The sequence below is a fragment of the Terrapene carolina genome, unplaced genomic scaffold, assembly GCF_002925995.2.
Source record: "Terrapene carolina triunguis isolate 2854851 unplaced genomic scaffold, T_m_triunguis-2.0 Scaffold192, whole genome shotgun sequence".
NCBI lineage: Eukaryota > Metazoa > Chordata > Testudines > Emydidae > Terrapene > Terrapene triunguis.
The window spans coordinates 3517639-3532315 of NW_020664543.1; the positions used below are offsets into that span (position 1 = coordinate 3517639).

General features: G+C 58.4%; 1 protein-coding gene across 1 annotated transcript in view; it reads left to right on the forward strand.

Moving 5' to 3' along the window:
* SDK2 (sidekick cell adhesion molecule 2) overlaps positions 1 to 14677 on the forward strand; it is a 153492-nt gene that overhangs the window by 68989 nt on the left and 69826 nt on the right. Inside the window, exon 2 of the mRNA XM_026654563.2 lies at positions 7117 to 7276. Coding sequence (XP_026510348.1) covers positions 7117 to 7276 — 160 coding nt within the window. The remainder of the gene's footprint in view (positions 1 to 7116; positions 7277 to 14677) is intronic.

The following is a 14677-nucleotide window of genomic DNA, read 5'->3' on the forward strand; positions in this document are numbered from 1 at the left end:
CTGCTGTGCCCCACCCCAGAGGTGGCTGCATTTCAGTGCTGAGTGAGGAATTTGGATCCGTGGTATTACAGAGATTATGCTTTTCAGATCTGTGTCTCCCAGCATCCCCCTCTCAGTCTCGGCACATGAGTTCCCAGTGTTGCTGAAGTCCCCGCTGCTTGCTGGTGGCTCTCGGCAGATGGGTCTGGGGCGGGGGAACCCAGAACCAGCTAGCTGTAAAAAGGCAGTCGTGACCTTGGCGAGCACATCACCATGGCATGATCAATAGTGGAATTACGCGCCTCTTCTCCGCCTCTGCGCTGCGTTTCACCCTGGAATGCAGAACAGATGGCGGAGGGGCTTCGAAGCAGCAAGAAGCGAGTGTGCTGTTTGAGATCACATTCAGAGGTGTGCGCAATCGCTCCGTGCCCCCCACACCTGGAGTGGGATCTCAGCTTGGCACAGGGAGGGGCTGCCTGGGTGCCCTGAATATGCCAGGCCTCAGCGCTCGAGTGTCTCGGACCAGCCCCAGAGCTCTGCCGCTGCTCGAAGTCCGTCTGCTGCTAGTGGCCTGCGCCTTGGCCGGGGAGCGGGGCTGGGAATTCTGGAGCCCGGACCCTGGCTGCTGATGCCTTCTGGGGTGGGAGGGGCTGGTCTCAGCCGGTCAGCAAATAAAGCCCGGCCCGCCCCACCCTGTCGAGACTGGGGCCGGATCCCGTGGCAGCCGGAAAGGGAGACTTGGGCTGGAGGGTCCTGGATTGGGGTGGGACTATCAATTGCCTCCACACGCACCCTACGCCAGCGAACACCCCTTCCCCGGGCACAGGGCCCTGCCCATCCCGAGGCCAACTGCGCTCCCTGGCCTGTGCTGTCCACACTTTGCAGGTGGTGGCCTCTCGCCCCTCAGGGGCCCCCCAAGCCCAGCCTGCCCCCCCGCCACTAGGCATGGAGCACAGGCTGAGCAGGGGGCCAGGGCCAGTGTCTGTAATTCCCTCCCCATGCAGACCTCCCTGCAATCTGTATCCCCCCGGCTGGGTTTTCTCCTGGCATTCATTTGTAACCAGTCCATTTGGGCCTTGCTCATTTCAGAGCTGCCGCCCCCCAGCGCCTTCTGCCGCCCCCCTTCCCTTTCCAGGAACGTGCTGGATAGCGACAGACGGTCCAATCTTCCCCTCCGATCTCGCTCCCAGCCTCACGATTACCCGGCTGCCTGGGGAATCGGCTTTGATTAACTGCTTCGTCTGGAGAGTGGAGGGGCCCTGCCGCCCACCTGGGGTAACGGCTTTGCTGGGGAGGGAGTGTGTTGGGGGGGAGGGGGTCATTCAGTATAACCCCCACCCCGCACCGCACCCAACCCCTCTCCTGCCCTCCTGGGGGCAGCCAGGACAGGTGCAGTAGGACCGGGAGCAGAGCAGGCTGAGAGGCCACGTATCCAGGGACCGGCTCTGGGTACACCAGCAGCTGTCAGTTCCTTCCCCGGCTCGTCCCATCCGGGTGGCGAGACCCAGGATGTCAGTGGAGCAGCTCGCCAAGTTGTCATGGAAGGCCAGTTTTCCCAGCTCTCCTGACTTCTCCGGGAGGCAGCCCCCCGGCGAGCTGTCACATGGGCTTGTGAGGCTGCAGCATAGTGGGACTTTCTAGCTCATGGAGGGGACCTGGGTTCTAGTCCCAGCAATGCCACTGATTCACTGGGTGACCTTGGGCAAGTCACATCCCTGCTCTGTGCCTCAGTTTTCCCATCTGTAAAATAGGGCTTATGCTGTTTGCTCTCCTTTGGGTGCGATCCAGCTGCAAACTCCTCAGTGCCTAGTTTCCCCACTGAATCCCATGGGATTTCCACACGCAGGGGGACTTGTGGGGCCAGATGCATTGAGATGCGCCAGTGAAAGTGGCTGTGTTGGGGCCAGACATCGCTACTACTCGTCCCTGTCTGCAGAGGCAACTTTTCATAGCAGTTTCTTTGCAGGCTGTCTGTCTCTACTAACCCATGGCCATAGCAGGTCACAAAGCACATGCGGCTACTCGGTTCCTAGATAGCACCTCCAGAAATGAAAGGCGGGCGGGGGCTGAGGGACTGTGTCTGTCATGTTTATTTCCTTCCCTTTCATTTGGGAGCCGGCCTGTCGGCGTGTTTCAGGCAGCGGAATGAGCGCGAGTGCCTTTCATGCCCCCAGAGACGTGTTTGTCCCATGCGCTCTCTGCCAAGGGGCATGCCTCTGATCCCCCTCCACTGGTAGGAATGCTGCTGGATGGCAGACAGAGGGCATTTGTAGTGCAGATTGGCATCCATTTATTGTTTTCCTCTCCGTTCTCAAGACTTAGCAGTTTTGCTTAAGCTAAAGAGCTTGACTTATGCCGGGGGGGAAGAAAGATGAAGGCGTTTTCTCTTTCTTTCTTCTTTGGCTTTTCTTTTTCAAGAAAGATTAGATTGAAAATAAAAGTGAAGGAAGATTAGCCAGCACTGGAGACTCTGGGGGCAGACAGTCCGGCGGCCTGGCCCTCGGGGCCTGGAGCCAGCAGAGGATATGTTTAGGGGTGAATTTGAAACCCCCAAGAGGATGAGAGGGAGCTCAGACCCCTCGCTGCCGTGCAGGGCGCCCCGAAACACACCAGGATCCCGTTAGTTATTGGCCTGTTCCTTGGTGCGGCTGGGGCTTTGCTGTCGTCGGAGTGATCTGGGCCAGGGATTCCGGGCGGTGCCCTTTGTCCCTGGGTTTCAAAGCACTTGCCAGTCATCACAATGCACCGGGTAGGCAGCTGCCCCCTGCAGGGCAGTCTTGAAGGGCAGAGAAGGCAAATCTAGGCTAGGGAATAGACCTCCTGTTAGTTGGGTGCATTCAACCCAGACCCAGTCCTTGGCCAGCAAGCATGTGTTCAGACTAGCTTCCCCTGTCTGTGCTGGGGCAGCCATAGCCTCCCTGCTGTGCTGTGAGCGGGGCTGGTGTCTGCTGTCCTCCGGGCATGGGGGGAACCACGGCGCTTGCCTGCCCTGGGGTGAGAGCCCGACGCCTTCGGCGTTAAGCGCTCACTGGAGACATTCTGCCGCCTTTACGCCGACGGTCCTGAGTTTGGTCCGCGGACGAGAGAGGCCAGGAAATCCAAACGCCCACCTCCGCGTGAACTGCCCTGCATGAAAGAAGCGGAGAGCCATTTAGTGCCATGCGCCCCCCCTCCTGCCCCCACCCTGTTGTTTGCTGTGAAGCGGGCCCCCAGGGGGAAGGGGCATTCAACCCCCGGGGGCCAGGGCCGCTATTGTCTTCAAACAAACTGCTGATGACAGGAACTAAGGGCAGCGGGTTTGGTGCGCCGGGTTTATTTTCTCCCCCCGTAAATAAATAAATAAAATAAAACTGCAATTCAGAGCGCACTTGAAGGCTGCTGGGGAATATCAATGTGCCTTTGAAGTACAAGGGCTTCCATTTGTTAAACCGAAAATGGAGCTGTGTGTTTCAATTTAGAGGTTCCTTAGCAAAGAAAACCGGAGAGGAGCGACTGTTTCTTCTTCTCTCGCTCAGCCTGCGACTCCCCAGCCCCCGGTGTGAAAAGTCCAGTGCCGTCTGAGCCGCTGCAAAGGGAGCGGGGAATAAAGGAAACAAAGCAGCTTAAATAAGCCCTCGACGGACTAAGCTCTTGTCGATATGGCTGCAAAAAGGGCTTGGAGGGAGGTTTCTGAGCGGTGTGATTACTGAGGCGGCTTCTCGGGGTAACCAGATTAATGTAGACCTGTGTCAGCCACCCCTGGTTTAAAGAGTGACTGCGGGGGGTTCATCTTGTAATGAATCTAGCTGGGTCTGTGAGACCTCTAGTGGATGGATCAGAAGTGCTCAGCTGTGTTTCATAGGACCTGTACTGTTAATCACTAATGGAGATTCTCCTTTAGCTCAGGTAGCAAGATCCGAATTCTGTCCCCACTCATGCCAGGATGTTCCACCGGCAGTGGAATGACAGCTGTGAATTCCTCGGTGTCCCAAGATTTTTTCCACTATTCCCAGATCAAATTGGCGCGGTTTGTGTGTTGAAAGCAGGACGTCCTTAATGGTGCTGGATCAGGATGGCCAGTGGTTTCACTGCTACACAAGGAGGAAGAGCACCCAGCTCACTCTCCTCTAGCTGTGTCGGCTCAGGCAGGGCTAATGGGAGCATGAATTGGCTTGTGTCAGTAAAGCCACTTCCCCAGGGCGTCCTGCCGGAGATGGGATAGGACTTGAGTGGGAGCCCTCTGGAGCAGCAGCTCTCAACCTTTCCAGACGACTGTCCCTTTTTCAGGAGTCTGATTTGTCTTGCCGACCCCCAAGTTTCACCTCACTTCAAAACGACTTGCTTAGAAAATCAGACATAAAAACACAAAAGTGTCACAGCCACTGTTACTGACAAATCAGTTCCTTCCTCCTTTTTACCATAGAATTATAAAATGAATCCAGTGGAATATAAATACTGTCCTTCCATTGCAGCGTACAGTCTATAGAGCAGGATAAAGAAGTCATTGGATGAAATTTTAGTTTGTGCTGACTTTGCTAGTGGGTTTTATGTAGCCTCTTGTCAAACGAGGCAAATCTCTAGCTGAGTTGTTGCACGCCCTGGAAGGCTGCTGCATACCCCCAGGGGTATGCGTAACCCTGGTTGAGAACCACTGCTCTAAAGGCCCTCACTGTGTCCTGCGCTCCAGGAGACACCAGAGCCCTGCCGGAGAAGCAAGCTTGATTTGTCCTTTAGGGCTACCCCAGCTATGCCTAGAAACATCTGCCTCTTCCCCCGCACCCCCAAGTCTGAGCAGCACAAAGATCCTTAGTTCCTTTGGTCTGGGGTTTTTACCCCTCCTGCCATGTGCTCTGAGCAGCAAACGCAGCTGCTGGGAGGAGTCCACTGGCAACGCCCATCTTCCCAGGGAGGAGAGCAATGATAAGAGTCTTTGGTCCTTTCGATGGCGACTCCCCAATCCAGACGTGGGGAGTTTCCACTTGTCTGGACCCAGAGCCCGTCTGGTATTGATGGGGCTCCTCTTTTGGGAGGGGCAGAACAATTTCCCTGGAAGAGCAGCGCCTCTTCCTATGAATGTCCCTCCCCTGCAGAGTCGTGCAGCCGGGTGCAGAGGCTCACGATACGCCTGCTCGCACATTGCCCTGCAGTACGGAGCACAGACGCTGCCAGGGAGATTAATTCAGGCAGCCGCTCACAAGCATTCGACAACGTCCGGACACCGAACGCTTCCTTCGCATTCTAATACCGGTTCGATCAATATTAACCCGCCAGCGGGCCCGGCGGATTCCAGCTCCAGATCTGTCAGTGTCCAGTTGAGACGTGAGGACCTTGGCATGAGCTGGTGCCTGGTCTGCCAGCGTCACATGGGCGAAGGCCAATGGGAGAGGAGGTGCCGAATGTGAGGGGTGGTGCTGTCTGGCAGACAGCCAGAGGGTGGGGAAGTGCCGAATGTGAGGGGTAGTGGTGTCTGGTTGGTGGCCAGTGGAAGGCGAGGTGCCGCATGCGAGGGGAAATGGTGTCTGGGCGATGGCTAGTGGCCAGCAAGATGTTCACGGGACACTGTCTATTGCCGTGTGCCCCCCACTTTGCCTAGGATAGAGCGCTTGGTTTAACAGCCTGAGCTGGGTCTGGGAGCCTGGGACGCCTGGGTTCCATCTCCCCCGTTGTGTGACTGTGGGTGATGTCCTAGTGGGTTCCCCTGTGCTGGGAAGCAGGGGTACAGCTCCTGCCCTGCCTGGCGGGGTTGGGGGGAGGTTTGCAAAGGGCTTTGAGATCCCCTGTCACCAAAGCATCGTTATCTCTCCGGCCGCAGCATGGAAGTCGCCACTGTCAGCACAGAAGAAATCTTCCCCAGGGCAAAGACGTCCCCAGGTCTCATCTCAGCCTTGGCAGGGCTCTTTTAAGCACCAGGTGGCTGGAAAGAACAAACCCTTCAAAGTCCCCTCACTCCTCTCCTCTCTCACTTCTGTTTTCCTCCTCCATCCCCCTACCCCTGGGCCCCTTTCCACACCTCCTCCCCCACCCAGCCGTGTGCCAGGGCCGCTACCCTGCTGAGGAGGAGGGGTCAGGTTGGCGAGGTGGGTGCTTCCAGAGAGTGAGGCTGGGGCTGAAATTGCCTCACTGAGACCCAGCCCAGGCGGGTCTCGAGGGGTTGCGCTGGCTTTTGTTGGTAGGATCCTGACAGCTCCATCCCGTGTATGCAGAGGAGAGAATTGGCTCCGTCTCACAGCCATCAGCCCAGCCAGACCGTGGCACTGTCAGCCAGTGGAGTGACATTGGGGTAGACCCCCGCAGCTCTCTTGAGGGGGTTTTCTCTGTGGAAACCCAACCCCCGCCTCTCCCGGTCCTGCCCCCCTCCCAGCCCCGGCATAACGAGCTACCCCCTGTTCTGGCAACAGTGGGCTGGGCTTGTTAGCCTGGTGACGAGGGAGGTTAGAGCAGGGGGCTGGGAGGCGGGTTAGGGCGTGGGATTGAGAGTCCAGGTTCCTGGGATTTACCCCCGTTGAGGGAGGGAGACTGCTCTGATGGTTTGAACAGGACTCCTGGGTTCTCGTCCCAGCTCTGTCCCTGACCCTAACCCGTGCCACCTGCCCTTGGTTTCCCCAGCTGTAAAGCAGGACTGAGACTGGCCAAGGTGTGTGGTGGGGCCCCGGGATGGCGCAGGGGGTCGCTGGGGAAGTGCTGCCCCCATGCTTGGCAGCCCTGGGAGAGGGAGTCGAGATCAACTTCCTCTCTGCCACTGAGTGCTGGGGTGCCCTGGGCAAGGCTCTTCACCTCAGTCCCCCCTGTGTAATCCTTCCGCCCTCCCGCCCTGCCCGGGACAACGGGGCTCTGACCGTCAGGCTGAACGAGCAAAGAGGAGGCCTCAGTCTCAAGCCAGCCCAGGGCCCAATGCCCAGCGGTGCCGCCCGCATCTCCCTGCTAGAGTCAACGGAGGCATGTGCCGGCGGCTCAGGGAGGCTGGTAACTGGTCTTGGGAGGCGGGTGACTCCTGGGGGGGCTGAGGGAGTCCTGCTCCGGCCAGTTGCCGTTCAACCTGGTGTGTGGCGGCTGCAATGCCGTGGGGGGGAGTATGCCCCGTGGGAGGGGATGGGGGCCACATGGGGTGCTCTGGAGATCCAGCGGGTTTCATTTTGCCCCCTTTGCCTCTCTTTCTAGATGACGTTTCGCCATATTTCAAAACGGAGCCGGTCCGGAGCCAGGTCCACCTGGAAGGGAACCGCTTGGTCCTGACCTGCATGGCCGAGGGCAGCTGGCCACTGGAGTTCAAGTGGCTTCACAACAACAAGGAGCTGACCAAGTTCTCGCTGGAATACAGGTGAGCGAGCCCCTGCGCCCGCCTTGCCCTGCCGCGGTGGGGAACTGCCGGGACCTTTCACGTCCAGAGCAGCCGCAGCAAAGGGGCCGGGGAGCTTTGCGCGTCTCGACCGTTTCTTCTGCTCAGGCTGTTGTGGGGTAGGACGAGGGCAGCCGGCCGGGGCGTCCCAGGTGCTGGGGGATCCCAGGTGAGGGCACACAAGTGTCCTGTAGAGCGGACGAGTTCCCCCCGGGTCTGGGTGCGCAGCGGGGGTGGCTTGCTGGGGAGGTGGGATGCAGGGACAGGCTCGGAGCCCTGGGCCCAATCCACCCGAGGGCAGGAGATTGCTAACAGTGTCGCTACCCCTACGTCCCCGCAGGCTGCTCGGCAATCGAGGAGCAGGCAGGGCCATCGGGATGTCCCGGGATGCACCGGCTCCCACATCCAAGGCACTGGAGAGCGGCTAAGGGGCCAGGGCTGAGGAAAAAGGGAAGAGTGGCAGGAGACGTCTGTCCCCCTTCGCTCTCCAAGCTCCTGTCCCTTGCTAAAGGTCCAGCTGGACAGCGAGGGTGGCAGGTGCTGGCGGTGGTTTTCCTGGGGCGCAGGCAACTGCCCTGCGCTGGCCATGGGTGTCCAAGAGACCTGTGGAAATTGCCAGTTCATTCCCGGATTCACCCCCTTCTCCCAGACACGACGGTCTAGTCTCAGGCGTGTGCCCGTTGGGGGCAGTCTGCCCACCTGCTGCCCCATGAACATTGTGGCAGGGGCGTTTGGGGAGGTGGCCGGCCAGTAGGGTGACCAGACAGCAAGTGTGAAAAATCGGCACAGGGGGTGGGAGGTAATAGGAGCCTATATAAGAAAAAGACCCAAAGATCGGGACTGTCCCTATAAAATCGGGACATCTGGTCACCCTACTGGGCAGGGACTCAGGATCGCCAGGGACGAGGTGGCCACGGTGCAGCCTGCAGGCCACACCCCGTCCAATACGATCTGTGGCTGCCATCCCCTTGAACGCGGAGTGCGGCCTGGGGAGACTCCAGGTCCCAGCATTCAGGGCTCCATCTTGACCCAGCACAGGGGATTAAGGGGGAGCGTTGCATGCTGGGACTTGTAGTCTCAGCTGGCTGCCCCGCTGCAGGAGATGAGAGCAGCTGGTATCGGTAGGGTGACCAGATGTCCTGATTTTATAAGCACAGTCCCGATATTTGGGGCTTTTTCTTATATAGGCTCCTATTATCCCCCCACCCCCATCCCGATTTTTCACACTTGCTGTCTGGTCACCCTAGGTATCGGCCACATTTTAGGCAAATGACGTGCCCCCCTCCCCCCCCCCGCAGGTTCCTCGGGCCTGGCCCCTGGTTCTGGTCCATCTGGGTGGGAGGGAAGGAGCCGTGCGTGTGGTGCCTTGCCGTGTCTGGAGAACGCGCTGGGGCGGGGAAGCGCAGGCTGGCGTCGGGAGGAAGTGCGGTCCACTGAGGCTGGGACCCCAAGGATCCAGTGATAACCTGAAGATCACCCGGTCCTCATAAAAGCGGAGCTGCGGAGAGTAGGTAGATCCTGCACGAGCCGCTGGGACCGGATTTCTAGCTGGCTCAGGCAGGTGGCTGCAAAGAGTGATTCTGCAGGGAGCAGGCTAGGAAGGAGAAGGGAGCAGCGAGGCCTTTGACAGCCAGTGTGGGGTAATTCCAGCCAGGAGCCGGCTCCTGCAGAAGACCCCCGGTTGGGGGGAGAGGATCTAATTGACCCGTTGAATTTACGTCAAACTGTTTGATTTGGAAGATCCAGAGCTGAGGCCTGGGAGAAAAGGGACTGGGGCCTGTGTCAGGAGAGCACGCGGGCCAGGGCATCCGCCTGGTGGCTTCCCCAGGCACCGGACACACGTGTAACACAAAGACAGTCCCTGCCCGGGTGGCTGCGGCAAACGGAGGCAGGGGGCGGGGGACTGCTTTGGGCCGGTGAGATCTGTGTGCAGCGTGCACCCCGCTCTGTTAAGCCATTAACGCCGGGCGGAGCGCTTTGAAGATGAAAAGTGCCGCATGCTAATATTACAGCGCTGCGTACTTAGCCGTCGTTCGCCATCTTCACGCCGTTCGTTAGCTGTCCCGCGCTTTGACCATTATCAATAGCTTTCGCCGCGATTGGCAACGCCACCCCCTCCAGCCTGGCGGCGACAGCCCCTCCCACCGACCCCGGGGCCCGTCGTCAGCTTTATTCCTCGCTCCCAGTTCGCGTGGCAGGTGGGAGGAATCAGAAAGAAAAGCCACTGGTCCGGAGTCACAGCCGCTCGAGGCTTGCCTTTAAATCCAGCCGGGCGCCTCTCCCCCTCTCCTCCGCGTGTGTTATCCTCTCTATTGTAATCAATAATTCAGCCCTAGACCAGCCGTTCCCCATTTCAGGTAATCAAATCCAAAGGCTTCTTGTTGCCGTAGCAACTCCTAAGTGGTCCAGGACCCTGGGAACGCAGACAATGGGCCCGTGTGTGAAATCCCCTCCCTGACAGCTGCCTTGAGGGCCCCATTGTTGGCTGCTGGGCCCAAGGTCTGCTATGAAGGGAAGTAACTTTGTTGTGTGTTAGCCAAGGAGGTGGGTGCAGAGGGCCCAGGAATGCCGGGCTCTCACCTCGCTGCGCCGGCTGGCTGGGCTGGGCTGGGCTTTTGCTTTTGCTTTGAGGTTTATTTTTCCAGTTGAGATTCTGGGGTTACAAGGAAAAATGCCGAGCTGAGAGTCAAACTACCCCTCCCTGCTGTGCGCAGACAGGCAGCGAGCTCTGGGCAGGCCGGAGTCACACCCTGTCGCACTGCACCCAGGGCCCATCCCTGGGCTCTGCGCTCCAGCTAACCTCTCGGGGCATCTGCCTGAGTGAACAATGGCTCCGTGGCTCCAATCACCATCGCATCTGGGCACCGCACCATCATTAATGAATTTGTCTTTACATAAGCCCCTGGAGCTGGGTCAGTGTCGTTTTCCCCATGTTATAGATAGGGAAACTGAGGCACAGAGCTGCAAAGGGTCTTGCCTGTGGTCACAGAGGCAGCTGGCTATTGAACCAAGAGCTCCCAAACACCGGCCCAGTGCCTTAGCCACACTCCCGCAGCGAGCGTAAGACCCTCCAGACTTGGCTTGCAGTGACTCGCTGGGGGGGAGGGGGTGTCACTCACTAAGCAAACAAGCGTAGAACAAATTGCGAGCGAGAGGGCTGGAGCGAAGCGGGTGCTGCCCAGTGGAGTCGGGGCCAGGTGGGTGAGGAAGTACCAGCACGAGGCGTGGGTGTTTCACACGCAGCCCGTCACACGCCTCAGCCTTCCCTGCCCCCTGCTGTGAGCACAGACCCCCCCCCTCCCCGGCTCTTGGGAGGGAGGCACCACCGTGATGCCCGCAGCAGCCCCGTGGAGTGTGTAGCGGGGGGGCCTGTCCAGGGCAGTAGAGCCCCAGCCTCCTACACTGCAACCAGTCACAGGAACACAGCTGCCAGTTCAAGGGAGCTTGGGATCTGTGGGTGCAAATGCTCCCATTCAGGCTTCCAACAACCCGCAGGCCCCAGGAGACCCCCGCTCCCCCAGCTTTCAGCAGCTCCTGCAGCTGGGGCAAACCCACCAGGACGCTTAGCGCAGCCGACTCAGGGGACTGACAGGTCGGGGGAGATGGGGACTTGAGGGCACTGTGGGAGTGGGGGAGCCAGGTGAGCGTCCCGACCGGGGCGTGGACCCCCAGACGGAGTGCTAGGGCTGGGAGCTAGAATCGGGCTGGGTTTGCTGCTCTGCCACCTGTGAGTTTCTGTAAACTCCCCTTCGATGCTGAAACATCCGGGAGGCGACAGAGAAGTCGGCGGTGCTGGGGGTGGGGTGGATCTCGGGGTCACTGAGGGGGCTGGGGATCGGTGTGGTGAGCAATATGGGGAGCCAATTAAACAGGGCAGCGAGAGAAGCGCTGAGGTGGATGCCGACACGACAGCTTATCTGGCAGCTGCTGCGGCAGCGTTTCCAAGGTGGGTTTATTTATTCATGTGACAGGTGCTGGGGCTGGGATTGTGGCGTGCACACGGATCAGCCCGGAGAGGAGCCAGCCATTGCGGCTCTTAAAGGAGAAGACAGGAAACAGGCTCCTGGTTAACGTGTTACGGAGCAGGGCAGCATGTCAAGGGGGCTCTTCCCGTCCACTTGGAAAGTCCCGCAACAGCCGCATTGTGCAAAACCGGGCCAGGGAGCCACTTGCTGCCCCCTCGCCTGCAGCGCCGCCCCGTAGGTGCTGCGGTGCATTTCGATACGGGCTGCCTCCGCTGAGAACCAGCTGGTGTAGTCCTGTCTTTGTTAGTGGCATGGGGAGAGGGAATCGAGGCCTTTCCCCGTGGAAAAGAGTCACGTGGCTAGGGGAGGCTTGGAAAGGTGAGAGGGATGTCAGGAAACGTCAGTTTCACCAGGAACCAATAGGTCCATCAAGGAGAAGTGAAATTTACAGCTAGGCAAAGTAAGGAAAATGCTGCTTGAGAACTCGTTAGCGTTGGATTTAAGGTTACTTCCTTTGCGTGTTCTGACATGGGACGATGACAGGTTGTGTTTTAAGGGTTATAGAGCCGCGGTTTTCAACCTTTCTTCATTTGCCGACCCCTAAAAAGTTTCGAATGGCGGTGCAGACCCCTTTGGGAATGTTAGACATAGTCTGCGGACCCCAGGTTGAAAACCACTGTTCTACGGTAACGACCTTTCTCGGCTCCTTTACACATAGTCTGTGGACTCCCAGGGGTCCGTGGACCCCAGGTTGAAAACCACTGTTAGAGACCTTTCACTTTTTGAATCTCAAGTCTACTGTCATGAAATAATTGCCTGGCTTCCCCATTGTCTGACCCTCCCACCCCAGAATTTCCCACAAGTGTGAAAATTTACATTGATAAAAATAAAAAAAACCTGCTTAAAAATAAACATCACTGTTATCTGTCAAAATGATACAAAAACGAAAATGGGATTCTGCCCAGCCTGTGGTTGGGGGGGGAAAGGGGGAAGAGAAGTGATGCCAGGGTGGAAGGGATGGAGGGAAAGGATAGTGTGTGGGACAAACAGTAAAGATTAGACCTTCTCCAGGGTCTTGTCCAAGGGACAAGTTACTCAGCCTGCTTGCACTAGCTGGGCACTGGAGAGAGAGTGCCTCTGAGCTGCTGGAGGAAGGAAACCTTCCCACTTTGCCAAAAGGCAGCCAGTCACTTGTCCGGCGTGGAAAGGCAGGACTCCTGATGTAGCCACTTCTCCAAGGACGCTCTGGTTGCCAGGGTCCAACTCCCAAGAGTTAACCCATTCAATTCCGGCCCTGTCTTTCTCTCCCTGGCTGCATCGGACTGCGAGTCCTTGGAGTGATGGGGACGTTCTCTGGATTTTACGGGGCTGTGGCCGGGATTCCCAGGTTTAGCTGTCAGGAGAGCAGGGCTGGGCTGAGGACGTCAAGCCAACGGTCTTGCCCCTTGGTGACCTGGACACATTGGAAAACAAGCCCCTCATGCAAAGTGAAAACGATCGTCGCTCTAACTAGCCGTACCTCTGTGGCTCCCCACAGACATCCCTCTCCTCAGTTAACAGCGACAGAGCCTGGAGTTAGAAGCCAGGTCTCCTCTGCCCTTTCTGCTGGACCATGCCGCTGCCCCTGCCTGTGATGCACGTGGTCAGTCACACCAATACCACCTTCGGCTGGTGAGTCAGCGTGCCCAGGGGAGAGGACCCTTCCTGACCCCTGTCAGCTGGTCATCTGGTGCTCTGAGCCAGGGGAGCTGCTCGCCCGTATCTCAGCACATGGAGCTTGCAGGCTAGTGTAAGCAAGTGCCAGGCCACTGAATTTGATGCCTACTTTACCCCATGGCTGGATTTGGCCCCACGTGATCTCAAGGCTCTCAGTGCTCCAGGGGACAGGCTGGACTGGACAGGGAGCAGAAACCTCTCCATTTCCAGGCCAGAGGTGTCAGTGCAAACAGGATTCATGAAGCCCGGCGGTTTGCACAGTTCACGTCTTGATGAGAGTTACATTAGATCTCCCGTTGGCGGCGGGGAAGTGGGAGCCGGAAGAGGGACCCAGGCTAGGAGCAAAACGTTCTCCCCGTTGCTGTGGGAATAATGCAAAATGTCAACCATTAAATTGGATTGTAGGAACTCCAGTAAGAACAGGGTGGGGGTGGGGAGCAGCATGCACGGCCTGGGGAGGAGAGACTGCAAAGGAGGCGCTGAGGTCACAGGGACGAGGCCACCCCAAATGCACCCTGGAGCATCCACCACTGTCGTGTCCCAGTGCCGAGAGTGGGTGGGTCGGGTTATACAGGCAGCGTGGCCTCCTGATTAGCATAGGAGACCTGGAGTCCGGACTCCTGGGTTCTGTTCCCACCCCTGGGCTAGGCAGTGGGGGCTAGTGGTTAGAGCAGTGGGGCGCTGGGAGTCAAAATGCCTGGGTCTGCTTCCTGGCTCTGGGAAGAAGCGCGGTTTAGTAATTAAAGGACTGGGAGCCGGGACTTCTGAGTTCTATTTCCGGGTCTGTCACTGACTCACTGGGTGGCCATAGGAGAGTCACCTCCTAGCTCTGGGCCTCAGTTTCTCCATCTGTAAAATAGGAGCAGGGCACATATTGCTGAAGTGCTTTGAGATCATTGGCTGAAAGGTTTCATATAAGTGTGACGGTCACGGTTGTCTCACGGGTGCAAAGGTGACGATTTCCCAGCCCTTGAGAAGGCTCCAGATTCCCCGATCCAGCTTCCAGCCAGAGGCTTGTGAGAGAAAACAAACCCATGCTGCAGGAAAAGGCAAACAAGCCAGCGCGCTGCTCTGCGGCTAATGAAGCAAATCACTGCCTGACTCTAACCCTCTTCTCCAGCCGGCCCTCGGCAGTTCGGTGCAGCCTGAGTCTCCGTGGAGACGGACGCCATTGAGGCGAGGGTCTGGGCCTCTTGTCTGGAAGTTGGGGGCTGCTGGTGAGGAAGCAGAAGTGCTGGAATTAGTTGTGCAGTTAATAGAGGTGTAGGTGGCACTGCGCCAGCCAGAGGGGCGGTAGTAATTAGCAGTTAACGAGTTTAGAAATGGACTAGTTTTTGGGGACAGCAGGGCTGGCCTGGATGCGGGAGCAGGGCTGGGAGATCCCTTTATGCCCAGGGCTCCCTCCTTTCTCTGACCCTCGGTTGGGTTGCGCCAGGGTGCGGCCATGGGCACCTCTCCAGCGGCAAGCGGCGAGCGGATCGGCGCCGTGGAGCTGCCGTCGGGCCTGGCCGGCCTTGAAGAGCGTCTCACTCCCCAGGTGCTCCGGCGGTTTCGTTCTTTGCTGCCGGTTTAGGCTTGGCAGAGCTCGCACCCGCCGTCCATCTGTGCTGCCCTGGTGAAAAAGGAACGAGGCAGGCCCCCCGGGTGCGTCCCCGAGGGAACCCACTTTCTCCTTCACTGCCCTGGGCCCCGGCATGGCTGG